The sequence below is a fragment of the Excalfactoria chinensis genome, chromosome 5 (assembly GCF_039878825.1).
Source record: "Excalfactoria chinensis isolate bCotChi1 chromosome 5, bCotChi1.hap2, whole genome shotgun sequence".
In the NCBI taxonomy this organism is placed as follows: Eukaryota; Metazoa; Chordata; class Aves; order Galliformes; family Phasianidae; genus Excalfactoria; species Excalfactoria chinensis.
Genome location: NC_092829.1, coordinates 54,181,388 through 54,207,123, shown reverse-complemented (window position 1 = coordinate 54,207,123; position 25,736 = coordinate 54,181,388). Strand labels below are relative to the sequence as shown.

General features: G+C 46.5%; 1 protein-coding gene across 4 annotated transcripts in view; it reads right to left on the bottom strand.

Annotated features, from left to right (window-relative positions):
* The window catches only part of CCDC9B (coiled-coil domain containing 9B), a 36,738-nt gene that overhangs the window by 9,402 nt on the left and 1,600 nt on the right, over nt 1–25,736 (bottom strand). The window contains exons 2-10 of one of the 4 annotated variants that reach the window (XM_072338950.1): nt 23,041–23,154; nt 21,620–21,724; nt 20,816–20,878; nt 20,277–20,438; nt 12,401–12,550; nt 4,551–4,625; nt 2,328–2,512; nt 949–1,010; nt 389–442 (exon numbers count right to left, since the gene is read on the bottom strand). In XM_072338950.1, coding sequence (XP_072195051.1) covers nt 389–442; nt 949–1,010; nt 2,328–2,512; nt 4,551–4,625; nt 12,401–12,550; nt 20,277–20,438; nt 20,816–20,878; nt 21,620–21,724; nt 23,041–23,154 — 970 coding nt within the window. The remainder of the gene's footprint in view (nt 1–388; nt 443–948; nt 1,011–2,327; nt 2,513–4,550; nt 4,626–12,400; nt 12,551–20,276; nt 20,439–20,815; nt 20,879–21,619; nt 21,725–23,040; nt 23,155–25,736) is intronic. The other 3 variants (XM_072338952.1, XM_072338951.1, XM_072338953.1) reach the window with 3 other exon arrangements.

The following is a 25,736-nucleotide window of genomic DNA, read 5'->3' as shown; positions in this document are numbered from 1 at the left end:
CCACTGGTGGAGCCAACATCCTTGTATCACTGGAAAATACCCTTGGATGAGGAAGCCTCTGAAGTTGCATGCATACATATTTTCACAAGCTATGAATACAAAGTGAGAATTTAGGGGTGTTTCTTCTGCATCTTCTATTCCAAGTTCCAACAATAAATCTTATCCCTTGGATACAGTCTGCCCTGTGCTGCTCTGGAAAGACTGTTGTTCTTCCTTGCCGCAGTGCACGAATCTTACCACAAGGCAAGGAAAGCAGCCACATGGAGTGTCCCCAGCACACGCATATCACACGTCTGTGATAGTGCCTGGACAGAACTCTCCCCATGGGGCACATCAAAGGTGCTGACATTTAGTAGGGTGACACAACTGAGTCATGTGGGTTACTCACCTCTCCCATTGGGAGGAAAGGACCTGTGCTGGAATTTCCTTGCGTTTCTTCCCCCTAAAAAGACAAAGAAAAGCATGCACAAAGTGAGTGACAGTCTGTATCGGACAGGTAGCAGAGAGCTTGGCATTCAAATAGGGTATTGCAAGGGAAAGCTTTGTTCTGCCAGTCCATCTCCTGAGAAACAGGAATCACGATGGACTTATGCTAGTAAAGAAGCCAGCATGTGCCACAGGGATCAGAGATGAAGTGCTCTGGAATAGGATTGCCTCTCAAACCACTGTTTGGGAAAGGAGGCAGTGGTGGGCCTCCGCGCTGTGCTGTAAAAGGTTACAGAAACCATGCCACTGCTCTCCCTGGGAAGGTTAAGAAGCACTAGCAACCAGATGCTCAAATCCCATCCCCTGAGCACTCTGTAAAGCAGAGAGGGCTGAGACCCCAACACTGCACTCAGAGGCATTTGCCCAGGAAAGCAGAGTGACAGCCGTGACAGCTGTGGCACTGGGATTCGCACGATCAGCATTCATCAGCATCAGGACAGAATCTAGGTGTCCCTTGCCAACCTTTCTTATTGCTGGGATTATCCAAGGCTGGCTCCCCATCCTTAACAAAGTCCTCTTCAAACCTGCAGGTTAAAAACAGGCATTGTCAGACCTGACCATTCTCTTCCGGTGCGCAAAAGTGTGGGCAGGAGACCTCAAGACGACACAGGCTCCAGCCCTTCTTCACCTGCCCACTGGCAAATACGTGCAGCTTTGTCAGCAGAAGCTGAAACTGCATGCACTAACCAGGAGAGATGAGGCTGTGAGGCAATTCTACCCCAAAGGAGAACCTCTAAAACCTTGACATCTGTACCTATATGTTTTTAATTCTATGAATGCCCATGTAATCTATGAGATGCCTGTAGCGTAACTGTACAAAGCCCAAACACAATTCTATGATCCCCAAGCCCCTAACCACAGTCTGAAGTAGCTTCAGGACTTGTCTTCTCAGGTCAGACCTGTGGACTGGATTCGTTTGGTTGGTTTCTAATCCTGCTTGTCAAGTATTATGGCTTTTCTCTTAAAAATGGGTATTTGTGAGAATATGAGGACTTGTCTTGCCAGCAATAACCAGCACCCACTGCAGTCAGCCTCTGATTATTGGCATCTCACTGAAAATCTACATATTTGAGTCCTACTCTCCAGCCAAAAGATTGTCCCATCCTTTTGCCCTGAGTCATTTAGCAGCGAGCCCATGTAATGTGCCCTGACTCCAGCCCCTACCTGCTGCAGGTGCTAAGGCATCCTCCAAAGCTTTCTAGCCAGTGCAGCTCAGCTGGAAAAGCACAGTTAAATGAACGGTGTTTAAAGTGGGGAGATGTCAGAGCGCACCGAGAGCTCTCCCACACTACCCAGCATTTCTCCTGTACCACGCAGGTGGTCTCTGAAGTAATCACTCCTCCCTGGGGAGGATATAAGTCTGTTTTCTCATCTTGTGATTGAAAAGGGGAAACAAGGGCTTAGAGAAAACCCTTGGACTAGCAACACAAGTTTGTCTGTTCTTGTTTCAAGAAGAGCACCTGCACCTCCTCCCTGCCACTGGACCTGTCCTAGTGGGGATGGAGAGGACTCTCCAGGTATAGACTTGAGCAGGGTTCCCTCCCTCCCTCAGCCCTTGTCCTTGTAGGAACAACGGCAAGCAATCTTAGCACACAATATCTCCTATCAGGGTAGAAGACAGAAAGAAAAGATGAGAATTGCTCTGGTATCTGGTCCACCTGACAGAAATGATCAGAAGAACCACAGGATGGCTTAGGTTGGAGGCAGAGATGAAAATTTAGTCAGGGAGAGGCAGATGGCAGCATGGGATTCCGTAAGCAATGAACATCTGTACAAGATCTCATCACTGGCTTTACTCAGCCTGCTGCAGACAAACCACCCCAGGACACTGGAGGACCTACATGTGCTCTGACTTCTCCACATCCCAAGCCCGCCTCCACTCGCCCTTTGCATTCTTGTGCCGTGCCAGTCGCTCCAGGTCAATCTGATCTCGCTCTCTCTTCCAGCGGATGTACTCTGAGCGTTCCCGTCCACTCAAGGGGAAACTGAGGTCTCCGAGGCACTTCTGGACTGACTTCCCACCCTCCTAGAGAGGCAAAAGAGCTTCTTGTTAATAAATTGTCTACAATACATCTGCATTCGGTTGTCACCACCAGAGATCACAGAATCAGAGAACCATTAAGGCTGGAAAAGACCTCTAAGATCACGGAGTTCAACCACCATGACCACTAAACCATGTCCCTGAGTGCCACATCCACCCTATGTCTATATATATGTCTATATATCTACCCTATACATCTATGCCAATGCATCACCACTCATTCTGGGAAGAAATTCTTCCTAGTATCCTACCTGAACCCCCCATGGCACAACTGCAGGCCATTACCTCTTGCCCTAATGCTCACTAATATTTGAAAACCATTTGGAGCAAGGTGCCACTTCTGTAAAGCAAAATGCACACAGAAGGACTCTACTTTAACCGCAGCCTGAATATGCTGGTCCCATGGTTGGTAACATCTCGTTGACTTTACAGAGAAAAGAACTGAGGCAGAAAGAAGTTATGCAACTTGTTCAGATCCACTTCATAAATCCATGGTCAGATTAGAGCTAGCAACTATTCCATCCCAGAGATATTCAACAGCAAGATGATGGTTTGTGTCAGGGCATTTCTGAACAGCTGTTCCACTTTGTCCAGACTAACATGGACAGCATTATACTCCTAAGGAAAAAGATAGTTCAGAGCTGATGGAGCTCTGTGAAACTCCAGAAAAATGTGCAAAGAGGGCGAATTGGGTAATCCAGCCATCAAGTTAATGGATGGGGTAGAAATAGGAGTCAACCGGCCACAGCGTGTTGTTAAGCAACGCTGTGTAGCAAATAGCTTAGTGCTGAGTCCTGGGGTGTTAATTACCAGTGGATAATTCATTACTTCATACACGTGCCCTTCTCCACATGGGAATTAACTCCTCAGTGTTGTACTGCTGATAAAAGCAGAGCAGAGGGGAAGAATGGCTGAAAGCCCTGTTGCCAAGGAGATGTACCTGCGTGGGTTGGAGTTGAGGTGGCAGTAATTGTTCCTCTCTTCCTTAGCTGGTGGGAGCTGGGGGACCTGAGACTGCCTCTCTGAGAATGGAAAGATGGGGTCTGCAGAAAGGCAGAGCAAAGCAACGGCAACCACCAATCCCTTGGTTTGGACGTAAGGCCAAGAGGTGCTCTGGAGCTCCAGAGCCAGAAAAGCACAGCAGGTCCCGCCACAGCAAATGCATCCACAGATGAGAGGCATGCAAGAGCTGAACAGCACACAGCTGGAGCGAGCAGTGTTCAGGCTCCCAAGTCAGGGGATAAAGGATGTGCCCCGAACCGTCACCTTGACTGTTAGCGAAGAGGAAGCCAAAAACTGAGGCTGATGCCCATCCTCTCCCACGGGTGAATGCAGTGAGATCTGTGGGTCCTGCCAAGAAGTGGGAGATGGTATCTGAGCAGGGGCTTGCCTTGTCTGGGGCACAGCTGTGCTTAGCTGGACTGTAAAGCTACTGTGCTACCTTGTTCTGCTATAGGGGGCTCAGCTGGGATTAACAGTTAAGAGCCCATCTGTGTTCTCTTAATGAATCCTGTTGAGGTGGGTCTATTCAATTTATGCTCCATTAATTAAGAACATCTGCAGGCTCATGGGAGTCAGCATGTCCTCCAGGTTTGCATTAAACAGTCAGTAGGAAGGCCTGTGCTTTAATTTACCTCCATCCTACTCAGCTTCTGTTCAAGTGAGGTTCTGCAGCTAATGAGGTCTGAGACTTTCAAGCCACAGGGAGAGGAAATGATTAAGACTGTGCTTTTGCACTTGGGTAAGTGTGCTTCCCTGTATTCCCACTTCTGTGCTAGGGATATAAGTAGCCATGACAAGATGTGATAAGCAAGTCTCTGTTGCTCTGAGGCTGGCTCTTTAGCTTCAGGTGTGTTAGCTGTTCACAAAGCTTTAGAGGAGGAGAGGAATAAGCAATGGGGACCACATCAGACCATGCTGCTATTTGTTTTAGCACTTAGGTAATTTACTGACAGGGAGGCACGTTCTGCTGGTTCCCTTCTCCAAGACAAGTGTCCGTTAAAGGACATTGGGTAGCACTCACCTTACGGCCATGCTCACTTTCAGGGCCTCTGTCACTGTCTGATCTCCTCTTCTCCACTGTTCTCCTCTCCTCTATCTGCAAGGGCACAGACACAGGAATTACTTCAGGATAAAGCAAGGACTCCTGGCTGGGGGTGTGTCTGCAATCCCTCTGTTCGTTGTGACATGTAAGATCTACCCTAGAAAGATTAGAAAAAAGAGAAGAGGTTGGTTCCTGGAATCCTGACTCAAGCTAAAATGAAGAAGGGGAAAAAGTTGGGAAGTAAGGAATATAAAAAGAAGAAGAAGAGAAAGAAGGGATGAATTCCTATAGGTCACTCATTCTCCCAAGCCAGTGGGAGAGAAGTAATGTATATGGTCCTAGCTCTTCTAAAGCAGACAAAGTTTTCGGTACCCTTAAAGATTTGGATCTGGTAGTGCTCGCACAGATGCAGCTGTGGTCTAGAGTAGGGTGGGGGTCACAGTGGACCTTAGGAAAACACACTCTGCAGAGCATAAGAAAGATGTTCTAGGAATGGCCTTCTGCCCTGTTCAAACAATAGCTGCGGTGCTGCTGGGAGGGCTGCTTGCCCTACACCTCACTGAGAGAGGTTTCTGCTCCCATCCAGATGCTACAGCAGCACAGACATTGCAGCAAGGACGCTGCCAAGTGCCACACCATTTGTCACAGCAGCCTCCCTCCTATTTTGTAACTGTACATGGCAGCCTTTTGCCCAGCAGAGCTGAGGCATCCTCAGATTCCCTTCCCTGCTGAACTCTGTGGAGCTGGGCTACGTGTGAGGCTGAGATTCTCATGCTGCTGTTTCGCACAGCCAGGCAAAACTGAAAAACAAAGAGGGAAGTCACAGCACAAACTGCCAGATCAGCCATTCGAGAAAGCATCAGTGCTGTGAGGGCCAACCCAGGCTGGAAACAGACTTATAATCCAATTATTTAGCAGCCCTAGCTTTAGCCTGGCACGACAGGGCTGGATGCTGGAAACCTGGATCTCCACATCTCTATGCAGCCCCCCAGAGCAACTCATTCTGCTGTTGACACATACACAGTGGGATCACGCAGGGAAGGAGCTGGAGTACAGATAAACTATCAACAGCAGCAGGCAGTCTTTTTTTGGGGTTGTGCAGGTGGGAAAGTGACCTTATAGCCAGTGCTATAAATCGAGACGTTGCATTTATAGAGAGATTAAACCAGAAGAAACCTGGAAACTTAGCTTATTTGAGGAAGCTGGCTGGGGAGCAAGGTGCAGGTGGATGTTTAGCCTGTGAAGCAGCTGTAAGAGACATAAGCCATTTTAGAAAGCTGGAGCCCCTCTGTCCCTGTGGGAAACGGGAGGACTGGGAGAAGAGATGGGACAGAAGGAGCACTGATTGCCTTGGAAATGCCAAAGACAGCTCATTGAGAAACTGAAGCAGGGAACTGCATGGGTGTGATTATTGTTTCATCTGTGTCTGCATATTTCTCATGCAAGCTCACACAGAAAGTGATTTGGTTTGGAGCTTTTACAATGCCTGACTGTGTCCCCAAAGATGGGAAGCGAAAAGCCAGAGCATCCGCACTGCCGGAGCGCCGAGCCAGGGCTTGTGCAGGCTGTGCTGGGAGCAGTGTGCTTCTGCTTGTCTGCAGCCCAGCACAGTTTGACTTCAGCTCTGGCTCTGCCAAGGAGAAATGAAGAGTGAGCCTGCGCCCAGGAAACGTGCTGGAAAATGGGCAGAGGGACAGCATTGCAGCTTGTGAGAAGCAGGAAGACGCAGCTGCTGCATGGCTGGCCAAGCTGGAGGCTGTCCCGTTTTGGGCACTGCAAATTGTTCTGTTCCAGGGACAGTGTGCAACTCTCCATCCTTTTATACCTCCCTCTGCTCAAAGCCGGGCTGCCTTGTTCCTTAGCTGGTTTCTATTTTTGCTTCTCAAAGGACACTGTGGAAAACAGAACCAAAAAAATCTGGTTCTTTTCTACCAGAAAAGCAGGTCTGAACTGTGCAGGTCAGCAAACACACTTAGCTTGGCTTTTGCACCGGCTCAGGAGTAGATCTTTGCATTTTCTCCACTCTGCCCCAAAGCCACTGTTAGCCTGTTATGACACACCCAGGCCACAGGGAAACAAAACATGTTTTTCTCCTCCTTCCTCTTCTCCACCCCCAAAATTATGAAATATGACAATGACATTATTGACTCCTCGTTTAACTGTTCCTGCCCAGCAGGGGAGGAGACGTGAGGAGAAAACAAAAGCCCAAAGCAGAGAAGATTACATTTATTTCTCCTAAGGATTTCTAAATCCCTCAGCCCCAGGTTGGTGGAGGAGGCTTGCAGCTCAGGTCCCTCACTGGGCAGGATTTGCAAACCTACCTCTTTTTTTCCCCATCTCTTTTGAAAGATCTGCCTACTAACTGTGAGGTCTGTAGGGAGCTGAAGGCTTCCCAGCCACCCTCCCTGCCTATCCCTGCCTCTCGTCTGCAGTGTCAAAGCGTGTTCTCCTGCTGCAGGTTTGGTGAGCAAGCACAGGGTCAGGCTCACCTGCTTGAGTCCTGAAAACAGCTTTTGTGTTTCTTGATTACAGTCATTTCTTATATGTCATCATGGAAAACTGTTACTAAAAGGACAATTTAAAAGACCATAAGCTATAACGACTGTCTATTTACAAGATGATTTTCAACCTGCTAATTAACCATTGTGTTCCGCTGGTCCTGTGCTGCTGGCTTACAGCTCTAATGATCCTGAAACACTGCCAGAGCACGGAGCAGCTTTTGGGAAAACTAGGGCTAAACATCAGGCATTATCCCTGGTCCTGGTGCAGAAAGAGCCCCGATGATGGCTGATCTAGGGGTATCCAGGCAGAGGTGGGAAGAGAAGTCTCAGTTGTGTGATCTCTAAGCCAGCAGCAGAACTGGAGGCCATGATGCTGTATCAGTAGAGCGATGTGCTCAGACTGATTTGTCCTGCAAAGAGACAGGATGATTTGGTCCCCCCTGAGATGCGGTAACAGAACTATCCTACGAGTATTTAGTAGGGTTAAGAAAAAAACAGGGCTCAAGATGGCAGAAAAAATGTGCTCAGATTTGAGGCTGTTTTGGAAAAGACAATCATGAAAACAACCCTTTCTTTTTTTTTTTCCCTCTCACATTTCCTCTGCCACGGCTGTGATGTGGTATAGGACTGGCAATGTGGTTCTAGCTAGAAGCACCAAGGGTAGCAAGAATGGGAAGCTTTTGTTTACTTGCTTTGCTGTTTAATGAATTTCATCGTGTATAAAAATAGAGAAGAAAAGTGGACAGCCTTCACATCTTACCATAGGATACATTTGGCAAGTGCAGGGGCTGGGTGTGACAGTGGCCAGGCTACAGGACATGAAAGGGAAGTGATGGATGTGATCCCCTCTCCCAGGCATCTCCAGCCACTGTAGGAAGGAGAGCTCAAATGACCCAGAATGAGCAGGGACAGGGAAAAAATAGCAGGGCACAAAGGGAAAAAGGCCAAAGAAGGGACTGTGCTGGGATAATGTGGCTGAAAGCTAAGCCTGAAATTGGGGTCTCAACAAACAGCTCCTCAGATGATGACGCTGATGCCCCATCCCACAACAGCTGAACAATTTGGGGGTGAAAGTGAAGTTTATTTTCTGGATTAACAACTAATAAAAGGGTAGAAAACGGAAAGTGGCAAGAAAATGTAATTTCCTGCAGCTGAAGATTAGCAGGGGTGTGCCACTGGAACATGTGCTGCTCAACATGCTCATAAATGGTCTGGAAAAGTAACCGAATAGAGAGATGACAGTTTGCTGGTAGTACTAAATCATCCGGGGCAAGGAATGTAATCTGCCAGGAAAGAGCTGAAAAAGACCTCTCGATATTGAATGCCTGCATCATAAAATTACAGATGAAATTAAGTATCACTAATGCAAAGGAACTGACGTGGAGAAAAACGCTCCTTCTTTAATACATATGCACACAGCAGTGAAGTGTGAGCTATGATTACCACTGGGGAATGAAATGTTGGTGTTCTTGTGAGTAGCTCTCTGAAAACGTTGGCTCAGTTATTCAGGGGGGGTGGAAAAAAGGAAAAAAAAAAAGCAAAGAAAATGCAAAACTGTTAGGACAAGAATAGAGAACAAGCCAGAAACACTGCTGTGTTACTGAGTATGTTCACAGTGAGCCTACAGCTTGAATACCACATACAGTTCTGGTCCTCTTACGTTAAAAGGATACAGTAAAAGCTAAAAAGGTGCAAAGGAGGCACAATGGGGGTGATCCAAAATACTGGACTACTTCCTCAGCAGACGTGTCTAATTAGGGCTGGACTCCCAAGCCTGCAGAAGACATGGCAGAAGGGAGATGTGAAACAGATCAGTGAAATCGTATGTACTCGTGAAAAGGAGAACAGGGGAAGAAAGACACGTCAAAGAGAAAGATGCTGCTCCTGGCAGAGAACTTGGGGGCTGGTGAGTGAAGGAGGTGAGGAACAACATCCCTGCTTTGCTCTTTCTGAGTCCCTGCGCTGCTGCTGCAAACACTGCAAATAGTGCTTCACGAGCTCCTCTGCAGTGCTGGAGTGGCTTTGGGTTGCAGAGGAACCAGCTCTCTTTATCAGTTGTAATGATGCTGTGCTCAGCAGCTCCGTGTTGCTCACATGCCTATTGCCATCAAAGCTAGGGAGGCAAAGGAACACTAAAGCCCCCTTTATGCAGGGGGAAACTGGAGGTTTGTGGATGCCATGATCAGCACCGGTGGGATTTGCCCTCCATTTCCAAAGTGGGTTGCTGTATTCAACATCCATGTGACGCACAGTGAGCTCTGCAGGCCAACATTATTTAATAAAGGTTTAATCCATTTGGGTATTACTAATTCTGACCTGCCCTCTGTGTCGCAGTCTTCTGGTGCTTTGTGGAGAAACTCATTGCTCTGAGGCACAGTACACGAAATCAGTCTCGCCTGGGATCATTTATTTCAAGCGCTATCCCAATCAGAAAACAGAAGTACTTGTTTAAAACGCTGATCCTTAGTGCAGTTTAGGAACAGCTGAAGTGACAGGGCAGGTCAGACTGAATTGCATTTGCCACAGCAAGCCCAAGCTGGTATTATGTGTGAGATGCCAATGTGACCTGTCACTTTGGGGCCATCTGCTTTCGTCACTTATCCCAGGAAAACACTGACAAAGTGCAAATGGATGGAAGTAGCTTGTAGAGATGACTGGGAAACACAAACACTTGGCTCTCTTTCAGCCACGTCTTTTGAGTTGAAAGGTGCCTGTGCACTGAGAGCTCTTTTATGCCCCAAAGTTACACGCTTAAAATACTAATAAAAGGTATCTTCATTAGCTACAGAAGAGCAGGCTCTGATCAGTCTAGGGAAATCACTGGAAACAAGATCTCCCGAGCTCAGCTGGACTCTTAAACATATCCATCCGCTAACAGGTATTGGAAACTGGAATTTCAAACACAATGTTTTATGTGTTTTTCTAAAGTACAAGAGGAATCCAAACAACAACAAATACTTCCAGAAAAGCCTATTTTTAAAATGGGTTCTATGAACTCCTCCATTTCCTATCTGTGGGAGCTGTGCTGTGTGGACCCTCGTGCTTGCCCCCTGCCTGCTGTCCCAGTGCATGATTCCTGAAAGCACACTGTCTCCCAGGGAGCTGCGAGCTCTCCTTCTGCTCTCTGTGAGCTTCTGAGAGGCTGGGGGAGGTATGATGCCAAGCTCAGAAACAGAAAGCAGGGCACCATTTTTCTGTGTGCCAGAAGGAAGCGTGATGCTATTGCTAAATGAATCTTGCCAATGACGTTGGTCCAAGACTGCTGTTGAGCCAGAATATCTGTCCTGCCAGAAGACCAGGTGACCAAGGAGAACTGATCTTTCTTTTTAGTAACAGTGAGGGCATGCACTGCTCCTTGGTACTGCTGACTGATAGTTAGATTTATATCAAGCCCCCATGGCTTCCCTGTGCTCCTGACAGAGATCCTTTCATTGACCATCCAAAGCACAGAGGCACTGCATGTCTCTACACAATGCCTTTCCCCGCAGATGTCAGCAGCTGGTAACCTCTCTCACTGCCCACTGCTGCTAGAAGCGTGCTGGGGCTTTGGTCCTACCTTCTGCCAGCTGAGTGACTGGCTTTGGATTAAGGAAGAAGAAAAGGAAACACTTCAAATGAACTTTGGTGTCTGAGGAGCAGCAGCATGGAGTTGTTTGCATTCCTAGGGATTATTAGGATTACATTCTAGCCCAAGCTGTGTGAAGGAGACCACTGTGGCTACACACAATTGAGGAAAGGCAGGACAACAGTCACACAAGCTCCTTGTACTGCTATATGGAGGTAATTGCATTCATTGAGAATGAATTTAAATGAATGAGCTAGATGAATGGCAGCACAGTGGGACCTGAAGGTATCAAGAGTAAAACACAATCTCTGCTCAGTCATCAAAACCAGATCTGCCAGACATTAGGGACATCACACCCTCCTTGCCCATCTAAGTCTCAAAGCCTCAGATTCATGTAAAGAGTTGTTGGCAGACATGGCTTTAAGCTAGCACAATTGTAGGCCTGCTCTCACACACTCTGAATCTAACCACTTCACGATGAACACAAGCAAGGCATCGCCACAACCACAGATTACAGGATATGCAGATGTTCAGCCTCAAATTTCGTGTTGCATAGTAACTGAGTTTTTACCTTTTCCAGGGCTGTCCTTTAAAATCACTTTTAAAACAGAGTTCAGGGTTTGAAATAAAAACGTAGGCACTACTATTTTCTTCTAGCATGATCCCAGCCTTGATGACCTCAGAGATAAAAACTTAAACAAGCCCAGCAAGAGCCAAAGTGAAGAGATTTGCCATGAGTGACACAGAATGACATCTGACAGCCTGAAGGATAGCTACAGCACAGGAACAGTCAGCTCAGCCTCAGCCCATCATCATATCTAGATGTTTCCCTGATGCCCTGACTGAACCAAGTGACAGCAGCAATGTGAACCTGTGGTGAATCACAAGGCACCAGTGGCCAATATGAGACTGATGGCACTCAAAGAGCTGCTTGGTAGTCATGAGAAAGGAGCTCGTGGACTTTCAGAGTCAAAGGAAACTCTGGGGAGGAGGAGAAGCTGAAGATTAAGGTGGGCAGCTAGCAGATGGGTGGCTGCTGTCCCAGAGATGGCACTGCATAGGTCTCCCAGTGCTCCTGGGTGTGTTTGGCAGTTACGTTAAGTGTTATTTTCCTTCATAGTTCTTGCTGACCCTGTTTGCTGTAGGCATTCTTACTTATCTGAGCAAACTCTTGAATAGGAAAATGCCACATGCCTCCGTGTGTGTAAAGAGGAAGGTATTTGCAAGGAAGTATTTGAAATATGTTTCAAAGATCAACAAAGTTCAGTCTGTTCACCCAGTAGGTTATGGTGAAGCACAGCAGGACTTGGGTTTAGAAGCAGATATTGCCCAGCTCTGTTAACTTTTAAGCTGTGCTGTGTGTCAAGGGGCCAGGCCTTTGACTGACAGTCTGCTCTATGGCCCTAAATAAAGGTGTTAGGAGAGGCAGGAGTCATTTGTGAGATTCATGTCATATATCTGGCAATGCTTTCATCGATCCTCCTGAAACAGCACCTGGTATTTCTTAGGGACCCTGTGTATTGAAGAGCCTGCTAGCTGTAGCTCAGAATACAGAGAATGGAAAAGGGATCGTAGCCTTTCCCCTTCCACAGTGATTGAAACCAGAGACTTTTATATGGTAAACTCCATACTACTAACATACAGTCTCGCCCAATGTCTTTTTGTTGTGCCAGTTCCTGAATTGTCCACATGTCACTTCTCATCCAACAGACCTTCTGGATGCCACTGATAATTTGCAACCTGGTCATTCACAATGTACTTACCTTTTCCTTGTTATCCATGGTGATGGCAATCTGCATTCTCCTCCCCCGGCGGAAAGCCACCAAGTGGTCTGTTTCTTCTTCACTCAGGTCTGGCATCCTGCCTGGACCAGGGAAGCACTCGGTGCGTTTCTCACTGACAATTCGCTTGCCCTGAAAAAGACAGGCTGAGTTAGCCACACCACCATTAGCCCTATGCATTTCCCTTCCTGTACCCAGATTGCACAGGTCTGACTGAACAGAAACACCAGCCAGGTCTCTTGGTTTGTAAAGCTGTCACCCCCAGATCCTTTAAGGGAAATGAAACATGACATTGTTTAACTGAGCACATACCAGTAGGCAAGGTGGGATTGCCCTGTTCACAGGGTAATCAGCATGAACCAGATTGATATTTTAATTCCAGACAGGTGAGCCACCTCCCATTTTTGTCTTTGACACAACTATGAAATTGTCCTCTCACCAAACAACATGACCCAACAAAATGTGAGGCTGCACTGGAGCAGAACCTATAGGATAAGATAGGAGGGAAATAGTGGTGTTCTCTCCACTCTTGTCTGCAAAGCAGCTACCACTCTGAAGCGCACCAACCCCTGATGATTTGTCATCTTCGTAATCACTGTGCATGTCTATTTCTGGAATAATTTATTCAGCAGAAGAAAAGTTTAGAAAACAGATCTATAAATCCTCGAACAAGGACAGTTTACCCCTTTCAGATATTATTTCCACCTGTTTGTATCAGTTCATGTCTTTAATGCATGGATTTACATCTGGTTCTTATTTTGTTAACTATCCTTTTAGCCAGTGGAGTCGTTTCCAGTGCCCTCAGCCACCGCTTCCACAAAATGAGTACATCTTCTGTGCAAAAATACAGATTTTTTTCTTGTTTAAAAGGATCATCTTTTGGTTCCATCACGAGTCTTTTTGTTTCTGCCTAGCATGGAAATGAAAGACTCAGTAGGTCATCTCCATCTTTATCTCTGAGCTATTTCTTTTCATCTGAATGACTTCTCTGCTTGATCTTACCTGGGTTCGCCTCTCAGAAGCATCTCTCTCTAAAGGATTTCCTTCTGATTTTCCCCCTGGACTTCTACAAATACCTGAGGCTTGATTTCAACAGATCTCAAAATCTCAAAGGTTCTCAAATTCTCCTAGTAAACCGCTGTGAAACTTGGGAACTCTTTGTTGCTATGAACTTGTTTTTAAAAACAAACAGAACACGCTGACCTCAGATTCATATGGAGGTCTTGGAAGCATCTATGAATTTGCCATGAAATATGATTTCAAGACGTCTTGAATTAGCCTCGTCTCCACTTGGCTCTGCTAGAAGTACAGATGTTAGCATGGAGGCAGACTTAGTGTAGACAGCTTCCATAAGCAAGACCTTTTTTATTGCTCGTCCAGTCATCACGCTTCCTAAAACGTGATACAAGTTTTGCAGGCAGGGGAACATTTTCAGTCTCAGACCTGCAGCCTCATGTTGATTCTGCTTTCACAGTGTGCAATTTTGCTACCTCAGCAGAGACTGTTCTTGAGTTAATTCAGTGCAGTCAAGTGAAGGAAGGAATGGATCTCTGTACTGCTTTAGTTCCTGACTGCCAGAGTCCTGTGGATATGCTGGTATTGTTCCCTTGAGCTCTGGTTTCAGGTTCTAGCTGTAGCTTCTAAGAAGCTTTGCTTTGTAGCACTCTAGCTATTCCTGCTTTTCTTGAAATAACTGAAGTCATGACATGTTCATAGGATCTGCTGCCAATCTGCTCAATGCCACTCCAGTATTTTCTGTGTTGTTCTCCATGCTTGTGTCAATGCAGCCCCCTCTTCTGACTGCTGCCGTTGACTGAGTAGATGTCCATGAGCTACTCCCAGAGATGCCAAAATCCTTTTCTTGAGAGAGTAAAATTTGATAATTAAGCAGGCAATCGTTTAAACATGGAGTACAACTGTCCTAGCATCTACCACGGTTAGGCAGCCATCAGTGATCAGAGGATGCTGGCTTTTATAAGCCTGAGAGCAGCGAGGAAGGAAAGGCCATGGGCTCCAGGAGAGCAGATTTTGGCTTGTTTGGGTAGCTTGTACACAGGATGCTGAGGAAACAGTCTTGAAGGGGAAAGGAGCTCTGGAGACCTGACTGGTTTTCATAGACAAAGCTGGAGAATATAATTAAGGACTTCCTGTTGTGCAAGAAAATGCAGGTGTGGTAAGAAGCAAGCAGGGAGCTCCTGCCTGAACTTCAATGTGTAAAGGGCGTATGTGGGTGGTGGGAAGGGACAGACTCCCAAAGAAGAATGTTTTAGCAGCACTTGGGCATGCAGAAATGGGGTTAGGAAAGCCAAAGTTCAGCTGGGATTGAAGCCAGTGAGAGATGAGTCAGCAAGAGGGACTTCTGTATGTACATCAGCAGCAAAAGAAGATATTGGCCTGGGATGCGAAATGTGGTGAGCAACTTAGTGCTGCAGAAGTGAATAAAGTACTCTAGGCCTTCTTTGCCTTAGTCTGTTGGCAAGATTTGCCAGACTTCTCTCAGATGTACTCAAAGGGCAAGGGGCAATGGACCTGGTATAGGGGGCCTGCTTTGGCTGGGGGGTTGGACTAGATGATGTCTAGAGCTCTCTTCCAACCCCTACAGTTCTGTGATTCTGTGACAGCCACAATGACAGCAGTCTAACCCTGAAAAACTGTTTCCCAAAGTATCTGTGAAATCTTTCAGTGCTGGAGAGTTTCAGAACTTGACTAGACTCAGCCTTGAGCAACTGAAGAACTGTGAATTAGAGGCATTCTTTTAACAGGGGATAGGACTAGAAGACCTCCAGACGTTCCATTCCGCAACAGTTTGGGTTCTAATGCTGTGTTCCATCTTCTAGACTGCCTCAGCTTTGAAGTAAAACCTGTTTAGGTGTGTACATGCGTGTATCCACAACTTCACGTGTACAAATGCAAATTATTTTGTCTGTTTTGTTCAGCCTGCAGCTTTTATACAACAACTAGATGGTACAGACCAGAATTCAGCCAGCCACAAACCCTGTAGTTGTTACGTCTTGGCCTTTCAGCGGCACCTGCTTCTGAATGACTGAGTCACATCATGTCCAGGGGTGACATCTTTCTGTTGCCAGAACTACTGGCTAATTCAAACAGAGGATGCTTTAAAAGTAAAAATAATGCTTCAAATCCTTTTCATATTCTGTAATTCGTGTTATTTTATTCCTAAATTTCAGTGGAACCAGAGACCAGAATTAGAATGGTCAGCAGAAGATTCCAGTTTGCAGTCAAAGAAACCAATGTGGCTTTTCTTTATGCTAATGCAAACCAATACTAATAGACGTGGGTAAAAAAATTAACCTTCTGAATTGACTATTTTGGTCTTGTATTTCAGACCGCAGAGCTGGACTGGCTAATTTGAAGCTGTAAATCTCTCTTGCCATCCCCTCTGGGTTCATGGAGCAACATCTGCAGCCAATGTAGTATTCTCTGGTCTCACTCATGCTGGCAGTTGTGCTGAGGTGACTTCAGGAACACAGAATTAACACGGTCATTTTAGGAATACACTATTCAGTACTAATTGGCAATGACTGTTCCTATCTCGTGATAAACACAGGAAAAAGAAGTTTTATTTAACTCTTCCTTTACAGACTATGTAAACAGCTATCTCTTATACAATACCTTGCCAAGTTATGCTAACCAAATCACGTGTCTTCCAGATACATGAACAAACATTTCCCATTGCAATGAAAAGGAAGTGAAAATTAAAATCTTGTTAGCTGCTCTGAAAACCTGAGCATTCCTACTGAAACACGATCCCACAGCTAGTGAGGATGAAGTAGAGAACATCCTTGTATGTGCTTCGCATTTTTCCTTTATAAGGGAAATCAGTTTCTTGTGTCTCAAGACATGGGAGAAAAGTGCTTAGCAGTTTTTTGAAGCCCCTTACATATGACTGGTCCCCAGCTTAACCACAGCAATGTCAGTGGAGTCACAAAAGGGACAAAACCAGCCACCCCTGCTATGGGAATAGGCGTGTGCAAGACTGTTTTCTCTCTTTTCTCTCCCCACAACAACTTGTCTTCTCCTTAAAACCTGTTCCTTGCTTATGTCTGTTGGGAGAAGGACTCCATAAAGAAATCTGGGCAATTGCCCAAGGCAATCTGTAAAAGAATCTTCTGTGAAAGAATCTCTTTCTTTTCCTCAGCTTCTGCCTCCCCTGGCATCAACCCGCAAGCCAAGGAGGCTGCCCACTGCCACTGAGGAACTCTGCAGACCAAGCAATGCACTGCTGCTTCCTCAGGAGGCAAATAGAGATGGCATTCTCCCACTAGAACAGCAAAGCTCTTGGGAATCACAGGAATTACTCAGTTTAGACCTTCAGAATAAGGCTGAATCCTGCATGACTAATGTATCCGGGGAAGAGCTGAGAGCTGCTGGGAACCTCTGAAGGCAGCTGGGTATACAATGCCTTGCAGAACAGGCACTGAACTGCCTGCTGCCCTGCCTCCCTGCCCTAGTTCTAGCATGATTCAGAGGCTGAAAATACAGTCTGACTTTGCTTTGGAACCTCTGAATTGCTCAAACCTGGTAGTTGCTTTGGTGCTGAAGCTGTGCATTATTTTGTTATTCCCAGGAAATATCATGTATAATCCTGTGTCTCCTGGGACATTCAAAGCAATACATCTTCCCTCCTTTAAACCCTGAGCAGGAATACACATGAATCTCAGATTGTACTGGTAAGGTTGATTAATGAACTGGAGATCTGTGCTGCCCTGTCCTAAACAAAGAACCAGAACTAGATGTTTAGTATACTAGGTAATGTTTTTTATATTAAGAAAGTCAAGTCAGTGATAGCCAAGCAGGCTAATAGCAAGCTCAAACATCAGTTCTAGCCACATCCAAGAGCTCTTTTAGGTGTTTAGGTGGCAATGACCTGTCCTTTGAGCTGATAACATGGTCACAGATAACTCTTCCCAGGGGTACTGAGCACTGGGTGGGTATGGTTGAAAGCTGTCTTCGTCACTCACTATCCGGGAAAGTCCTTCCTGAGGATGGATACAGGCCAGAAGTACAGACAACAGCAAAGCCTCTACCCGAAGACATAACAAAAAAATAAACAGTGCAGAGGAGCTTGTATCCAAATACTGCGGATGAGACCGATGCTCCAAAGTGTGTTACTGGATTTGCAGGTCATTAGATACTAAAAATCACATTAGGAAAGTTGGCGTGTTGGCAAAGCCATTAAACCCTGCAGTTTTTTGAACAGATGGCAGAGCAGCCCAAGAGGCTGATACAGGAAATACCTATTTAGCAGAGCTGTGTTAGCTGGGCATAAGTAGGAGTGGGAGACCACTGGCTTTTTTAGGAAGTATCTTTTCCTCCGCCCTCTGCATGTTACTTTTAGCTAAGATGGGTTGCCTGAAGGCACATTCTGCTTAACATGCCAACACATCTTTTGCTTGTTTACTATTTTAAGAACATCAGTGATTTCCTAGATTACTTGTACCACACTGGGAAATCCTGGCTGTCAGCGGGCCAGCTCCCAGAACAAGGGGTGTCAGATGAGGAAAGAGCCCATGCACAGCCAATGGGAACAAAGAGAGGGGTCCAAATGGAAAGCAGTGGCTGGAAAAGGCACTGGAAAGTGGAAAGCCAGTCCCTGCTCCCTCTCTCCCTGTGTGATATTTGAGACTCCGGCACTGGCTGTTTGGTTACAGCCACACAAAGCCACATTGCTTCCCCTGTAGCTGTTTGATGAGGATCCATAAATCAAGAAGTGCTTCTCTTAGGTCAGAGGCATGCCCTAGATGGCAAAGGTAGTGTTAAAAATGCCCGCTCGAGGGGCTGTCAGGAAAAAAAGAAAATAAAGAAAGAGGTCTGTATTTCCAGAAGCAAAATCTCACTGGCCGTGCTGAAAAACACTGGTGCAGAGTTTAAGGCAGCAAAACGATACAGCTGTCAGCGTTATGCACTAATATAAATCCCCACCTAGGACCTGAGTTCTGAGCTGTAGATTAGGAAAGGGCTCCAGGGGACTTAGGCTGTCTGCGAGAGCCTTTCGCTCTGCTAATGTAATTACTTCAGATATAAGTCATCCCCTTCCCTCTCCCCCCAGCTATGTGGCCATGGGGGAAACTCTTAAATATTTCACTGCTAAATTCACTTGGTAACGAAGGTGGTTAGATGTCTACGTACCCTCTATCCTTCTTTCTTTTATATCAGAAGGTGGTTTGATTCTTATGGAATGTGATTTTGTTTGAAAGGGATGTTCGCACGACTGGTTATCTATCTGCAATGAAGGAAATGAGAGACCTCAGCCTCTTTCTCTTGAAAATTCATCCTGAAAGGTACATTATTTCCAGCAGGATTCAGTTCCTTCAAGGTAACATATAATGACTTTGTAATGACGCAGTGACTGTGGCCTATTTCTTCATGGAAAGAAATGGTAGCTGGGTCAGGGAGAAACAAAAATGAAAAGGAATTCAAGGCACAACATTGGAAAAATATTTTCAAGCTGCTTCAGATGGAGTAAATGGCTCCGTGCCTTTTGTTTACAGCCAAGGTTTTCAGCACTCCTACCCTAAACCTCCCGGGCAGCAGGAAGGGTGAGGTTTTACTTCATTACCCTGGGAAATGTCTTTGGCTTGGACCTCCCTTCAAAAAAGCCCTCTCTGATTTTGTGGGCCAAGCATGTTGCTGAGCCTAAAAGAGGCTCCAGGGGAGCAACATTTACTGCCACTGTTTCCTTTTCACAGTGCTGCTGTGAAAAGGAATGGGCTGATTTCATCCACTCTGGTGCGGATGGCTGAGGATCTGCATCCCCTTCACACTGACACAGTCCTCACAAAAGGGGCCGTGCTCATCTTGGCGCTGTGATCTCACTGGTATCTTCTTAGTGCTAATCAATAAATGGATAATATTGCTTCTTGTACTCTTCTGGAATATATTAAATGGTGAGAAGTTCCACTCATAGCAACAATCTCCCTCCAGAGACTCACTAAGTAGAGAGCTTCCCTGCGCTCCCACATGGGTGCATCTGTTCATGCAGATAATACAAATTTCCAGTGAATGTGGCATTTCTGATCCTTGTTTCTATTTATCTCAGTGGCCAAACCCAATAACTCCAGCAAGAACATGGTCACTCCTCTGGGATACTCCAGTGGTGAAGCAAATAAAAGCGCAAAGCTCACACAGGCACATACTTCATGGACATGTTATCAATACTAACTGCCAAACTTTTATAGAATCCTTCCTGGCAAAACTGGCAGGCTGTTAGGATCCTTTGACCACCACACCTAAATGAGCAGACTACTCGACCCCAGCAAGAATGTCATGGCACTGAAAAAACGGGTTATCACTTTCAATTGCTTTTTCTGTTTCACACAATTTTTAATTCTAGTTTTTATTCTGCAATTTAAGATTTTCTGGGATAGAGCAACGGGGAGAAATTATGTTGTTTTTACCACTAAACATCACTGCTTCCGTGGGAATAGCTTGGAAGTAATGTAGCTAAATTTGTTTGAATTCTCATTTGCTTTTGTCCCCTTTCCAGGCACAGTGACAGTGGGATGCCAGTGACACCGGTGACCCCAGTGAGAAATGATTGATCTCAGAAAGGGCTGTGCATGGCTGGGTGGAACCACTGGGAGGTTTAGCAAGGCCTGGGGGCTGATTCCAGTGAATCAGACACACAGAAAAAAACAAAAGGCATGGCAACTCGAGATGAAGATTGAGGCTGTGCTGAGGGATCAAGAAATGTGAGGAAAGGAGTGAGAGGGAAGCTATTCTTTTCTGAGAGAAGACACTGGGGGACACACTGAGCAGAAAGCTCAGATGAGGAGGAACAGAAGCCCCTTTGTAAGATAGAGACTGCAGTGTAAGAGGAATCGTCTTCCTTGCTCACCTTAGCTTTGTTGTCCATGGTAACAGCCAGCTGCATCCTCTTCCCCATTCTGAATGTGAACATATGATCTGCTTCCTCCTCCTCCTCCTCTTCCTCACTGCCGATGCCAAATCCAGTGCTCAGAGGGCAGGGGCTTTTTTTCTCACTCACAACCCTTTTGTCCTAGAAAATGAAGCACTTTAGTTAGCAAATCCAAGCCCCTCAGCTCACCAGTGCACTCCTCCTCCCCAAACACCCCTGCACACAAGCAGGGCAGACCAGTTATGGAATGGTAGGCCTTGCCCTGGGAAAGCTTTCTGTGCATGGCACTGTGCTGTGACATTCCTGCAGAACAAGGGGCTCATTGTCTGCTCAGCAGCATAACCCCACAGTTACAGTGGGCATGAAAAATCCTTTGCACTTACAAATCTGACATTTCAGACTAAAGTGTCAGAGTTTTATCTCTTTCTGCAGCACTCTGAGTTAGATCAGAAAAGTCTAAGTCCTGATGGAGATTGCCTGGGAAGCCAAGAGGACGGCTCCTGAGGGTCAGTGCTCACCATCGAGAGGGCTTGGCTATCTTGTCCATAGTGTTCAGTCTGGGTAATTGCATCTTTCAGGTCCTGTATGAGAGAAAAATGTGTGCAACAGAGCACCTCCAGAGAAAAGCAAGGGCCGGGGCATGGTAAAGTAAGCAAGGCACTAGTCTGGATTTAACAACCCAAGAGTGCTGGTGGTGCAGAAGGAGGGTGGGCCAGCTCAGTCTGGCTTTGGGCTTCCCTCAGGGGCTAACACAGGACTGGCCTGGTAGTTTAGCAGGCCACACACTGCCAGGAGGGGAGGCTAAGATTTGTCAGATACAGGTTTAATGCAGTCAGAAAGGATGCCTGAGACTTGTAGTGTTTGCCTCAAAGACCCCAAGTAACTACAAGCTATTTGATTGCAAGTGCAAAGCCTAAAGAGATTGTGATTTCACCCAGCCTCCACATATCTTCAAATGTATTCCTGATGGCACATGCACATCATACAGGCTCTGCCTATATATTTGCAACAGTTTTCACACCTGGGACCCACCCAGGGCCAAATGTAACTAACTGTTCACTTACTCACTTATTTGCATGCGTGCTCATTCTGAATGCTTGGGTACAGGTGCCTGGGCATGGCTGGAAATGAGTGGATCAGCAAACAACACTTTGGGCACTTTGAGCTTTTACACCCTTATAGGAATGTTTAGAAGCTACGTTCCATGCCTGAAAGAGTTTTGCTCTGGAAGCTGTCTCCTTCAGCAATGCCACTTGTGAAGCTCATGGAGGCAGGACTGAAGCTTGTGGTGGCTTGTGGTGAAGAGGCATTCACTCACTTACATTGTGAGCTTTGGTGATGGTAATAGTGAGTCCATCTTGCTTGGGTTTCCTGGAGGTAACAGCCATTCCCTCCTGCTCAGCTCGTTTTTTGTCCTCTTCTATTTCCTGAAACAGACACATCCTGATTATTGGCCTGTACTTGGCTGTCCACAGATTTTGTAAAGCTCCCGTTCAGAATTTTTCCTAAATGAACATAAATCCAGCTCTGAAAGAAAGTGGACCAACTTGTGACCCATCAGCGTGCCCCTGGAATGGAGGACAGGCAGCTGGGATGTGTGAAGAGCCTGGGACACACCTGGCCTGCAGAAGGGAGGGCTCTGCACAGAAGTCAGGGTCTCTGTGCCAGACTGGAGTCATCATCTCCAGCCAGTGATCTGCTCTGGCATCTCTGGATGTGATCTGATTATCTACTAGGCAGCTTCTTCTTGAAGCCAAGTAGCAGTAGTTAGGAAGGTAACATTTAAAATGAGGGTGAGAGTTCCTGTATGCTTGTCACATTCAATTCATCCTATAGTTTTCCACTAGATATCATTTTTTTTGCTATGATGAAAAGATGTCCAGAATGGCTCTTCTGGTACCAAAGGACGTAAGTCTTTTAAGCAAGACCCAGCCTAGAGCACCACTGAACCTTTCGGCTCTTGGTCCAAGACACAAAACATGCTCTTTGCCACTCTCAAGACTGCCCAGCCAGCCAGCAAATATTAAGCAGCCCCCACAAGTGGTGATTGGAAAAGCCAGGAGAATATTCCAGGCAAGCCAGGGGATCCTTCTTCCAGTAGCACCCTCAGATTGTGCTAGTCTGCACTGCTGTATGCAGACAGTCAGACAAACCTAAAGAGAGCTCCAAGTTACCATAACGTCACACTGAAGACACTGAACAGTTCCTACAAGCCGTGCTGGACATCTTGTGCAGGTCACTGGGCAAACTCTTGGCCAAGGCCAATCAATCCAGGACCAGAAAAACCAGCGTGTTTTTCTCCCCTGTGAGCCCTACAGAAACACTGGGACTGGCCTGGGACAAGCTTCAGCCCATACCACTGCCCCAGGTTGGGTGAGGACAGCAAGAGGGAAGACAAAGTCTCTCAGATGTCTCAGGGATGCAACCTTCTGTTCATCCTTCTGGGAAGGACAGAAGGGGAAGAAGACAGCGTGAATGAGAGGAAAAGATGGGAAAGCTGTGATGCAGATGGAGGAAGGGAGTAGGGTGAGAAGAAATGCTGCAGCAGGAAGGGAAGCATCAGTGAGCCTGGTTTCTAATCTGAGGAGCTGTAGCAAAGAGCAGAGTTTGGCTGACCTTCCCCAAACACTTTCCTACAGAATAACGTTATCTAACAAAGTCATCCACTGCTGCCTATCCTCATGCTGTGAGTTGTGAGGACTCCAAAACAGAACTGAGTAAAATAAGAATCAAGGAGTCTTACCTGGTATCTTCGTATAAGCGCTTCATTCTTCTTCCGCAGAGCCAGGATTTTCTTATCGAGCTCAACATCCTTCTGTTCCTTCTTCCTTAGCACAGCATCATCCACAGTGGCATCCTGAAAACATAAAGAGCAAAGATCTTCTTGGTCATCGCACTGCCCGATCCTTCTGCTTAGATAGTGGGGGGAGGTTGAATGGTATTTTCCCACCATTTCCCCCTTTAGACCTGCATTTAAAAGCACATCACGTCTTGTAAATTGAATTATTCCCGACAGAATTGACCTTTTCTACTTTACCACTTTTTTTGTTCTGCAGAGAGATAACTGGAGTGAAAAAGCAATGCCCCATGCTGATGGCTGCCAGTAACTCCAGAGTTACCACACCACTTAATGCACAAAGTAAATGACACCTCTGCTTGCTCTCAGTTCGGGTGCTCTCAGGCACACCCAGTGCACTCCATTTACATTCAGGCAGCACCTTGGCTAACACAGGGGATAAGAAATCAGGTTTTAGAATTTTAGTGACAGCAGCATCAAGTGAAAAGTAATGCTGATGGGTATCAGCACGCTGCAGCAAGCTGATCCACACCATCTAGACTGCCTGCCATTTACATGAAGAGCAAGGTAGAAAGGCTGAGATCTCCGAGGCACTACAGGTTTATTTTTGAACAGTGTTTTTGTACTCTCCTTATCAGCATGGTATCTGCATGCTGCAGAGATTTCACATTCCCTCTCCTCTGCTCACAGAGAGCTGAGTAAGACAAAAGTTGGCTTGGGGAGGGGAGGAAAGAAAACTCTTGGTTCATGGGCAAGGCACTGCATGCATCTATTTTGCTGCTGTTACAGTTCTAGCCAGCAGGCTACCCACAGCCTGCCCCATGCTGACAATCTGCTGTGGGAGCACTGCTTAGCAAGCTGCTGAGTGTGATGCATATTGCCCAAAGCACAGGGAACGTTCAGAGGACTCAAGAAACGAATGTAACAAAGCCATCATCCATCACACTACAACTAGAGGTGGCTCTCATGGTGAAGAGGTTTGTGCATGCCTGTATCCTCTGGGTACATGGCATCTGTCTTGCTCTCTCACTGATGAATTGCATGGAGCCCAGGCACTGCCCAAACCACAGTCCTGGTCCCATCCCTAGTCTGGATCACTCAGGGCTGGCATCAGAGCCTGCCCTGGAGCACCTTGGCTCCCAGTTGGTCCCCAGGGGCACTTGGAGGGACCTGCTGGGAGAAATCTGGGCCCTGGACTCGGAAACCAGAATCAGACATTAATAGATGCTTAATCACAAATAGAATTGATTGACATTTCTTGAATCAAAACCATCTTCCCCAGTAATCCTATTAGCCCCACTACTGAAATCCAGAACAGCAAAGGCTGGGAAGAGCTTTCTGCACAGGCAGGAGAGGATTTTCCTCCATTAATCACAACATGGCAGGTGCAGCCTACTTCAGGAAAGGATACGTCAGGGTCCAGTCATGGCTGCTGGGTCACAGGATCTGGGTCTGACCCTCGCCATGCCCTGGTGCCTTCCTGCCTGTGATGTCAGCCAGTCTGCCCTGGGTCTCACCTCAAGCCAGCCAGCGGACTTGCAAAGCTAATTCCTGGGAAGAGTGGGCTTCTCCTGCATTCCTACCTTTTGCCTGGTCCAAATTAGGTCACCAGAGGAACAACTGGAGCTCTGGAGGTCCAGAAAAAGTCCTGTCAAACAAAGCTCTTCCTCAGCTGAGAGAAAACAAAGTGAGAAGCCCAAGACTTGAAGACTAAGAGTAAAACCACAAAGCAATAGCCCAGGGGAAGGAAAGCCTCTGACTCCACTCTGTTGCCAGCTGTTAGTGCCCTTTGCTTTACACAGGCTCCAACCACCTGAAGATGTGTCTGTTTGCAATGTGCCTGTACATCAAACGAGGCAGAAGTTAGGCACTGTGAGCCTGAACCTCCATTTCATGCTTCTCATATAATGGAGTTATTAGCATTTCACCAAAATGAGAAATGCCTGGAATATCCTATGACCATTTGAGAAAGCAGGATTTTAGCTGAGCTGCAGGAGCGTTAATGTTATTACGTTATAAGACTTTTGGCTGCCTGGGAGATGGGACACCAGGTTAGAATGAGGGCGCATTTGACCTGCTGGCCCTTTGGTCGTGGATCTGTTGTGGTTTTGTCCTGTGCTGGTGCAGAAGCAGCAAAGTGGGCTCCTGGCAGCCCACGGTAATGCAGAAAATAATCATAGGTAGCACGTGGGAATTTAGCCAGAGCATCGCTGCTCTTCCCAAAATGTTGTGGGGCTCCTGGGAACCAGGACTGCAAATCATCTGCTGTTGTTCATGGCCAACACTCGCTTTCAAAGTAAGGGATCCAGCTACTGAATCACCACACATCCCAGCAATGCCAGGTATTCCTTTCAAGGGCTTTACATGAGAAAGAACAGAGCTAATGCCATTTCAGCTCTGATCAAGCAAGACTTGCTGCTTGACCATCACTGCAAAGAATAGAGCCACAGAGAGGGGAAAGGCAGGAAAACCAGTTTGCACAATACACCTTCAATCATACCACCACGATGGTATTTTATCAGTGCTGATTTCACAGCCCTCATGAAGGCTGCTCTGCCAGGACACAGGAACACATTCGTGTTCAGGTGGAACAACAGCGACATTTAAACCACACGTTCACCCACACATTCTTTTGCTGGACG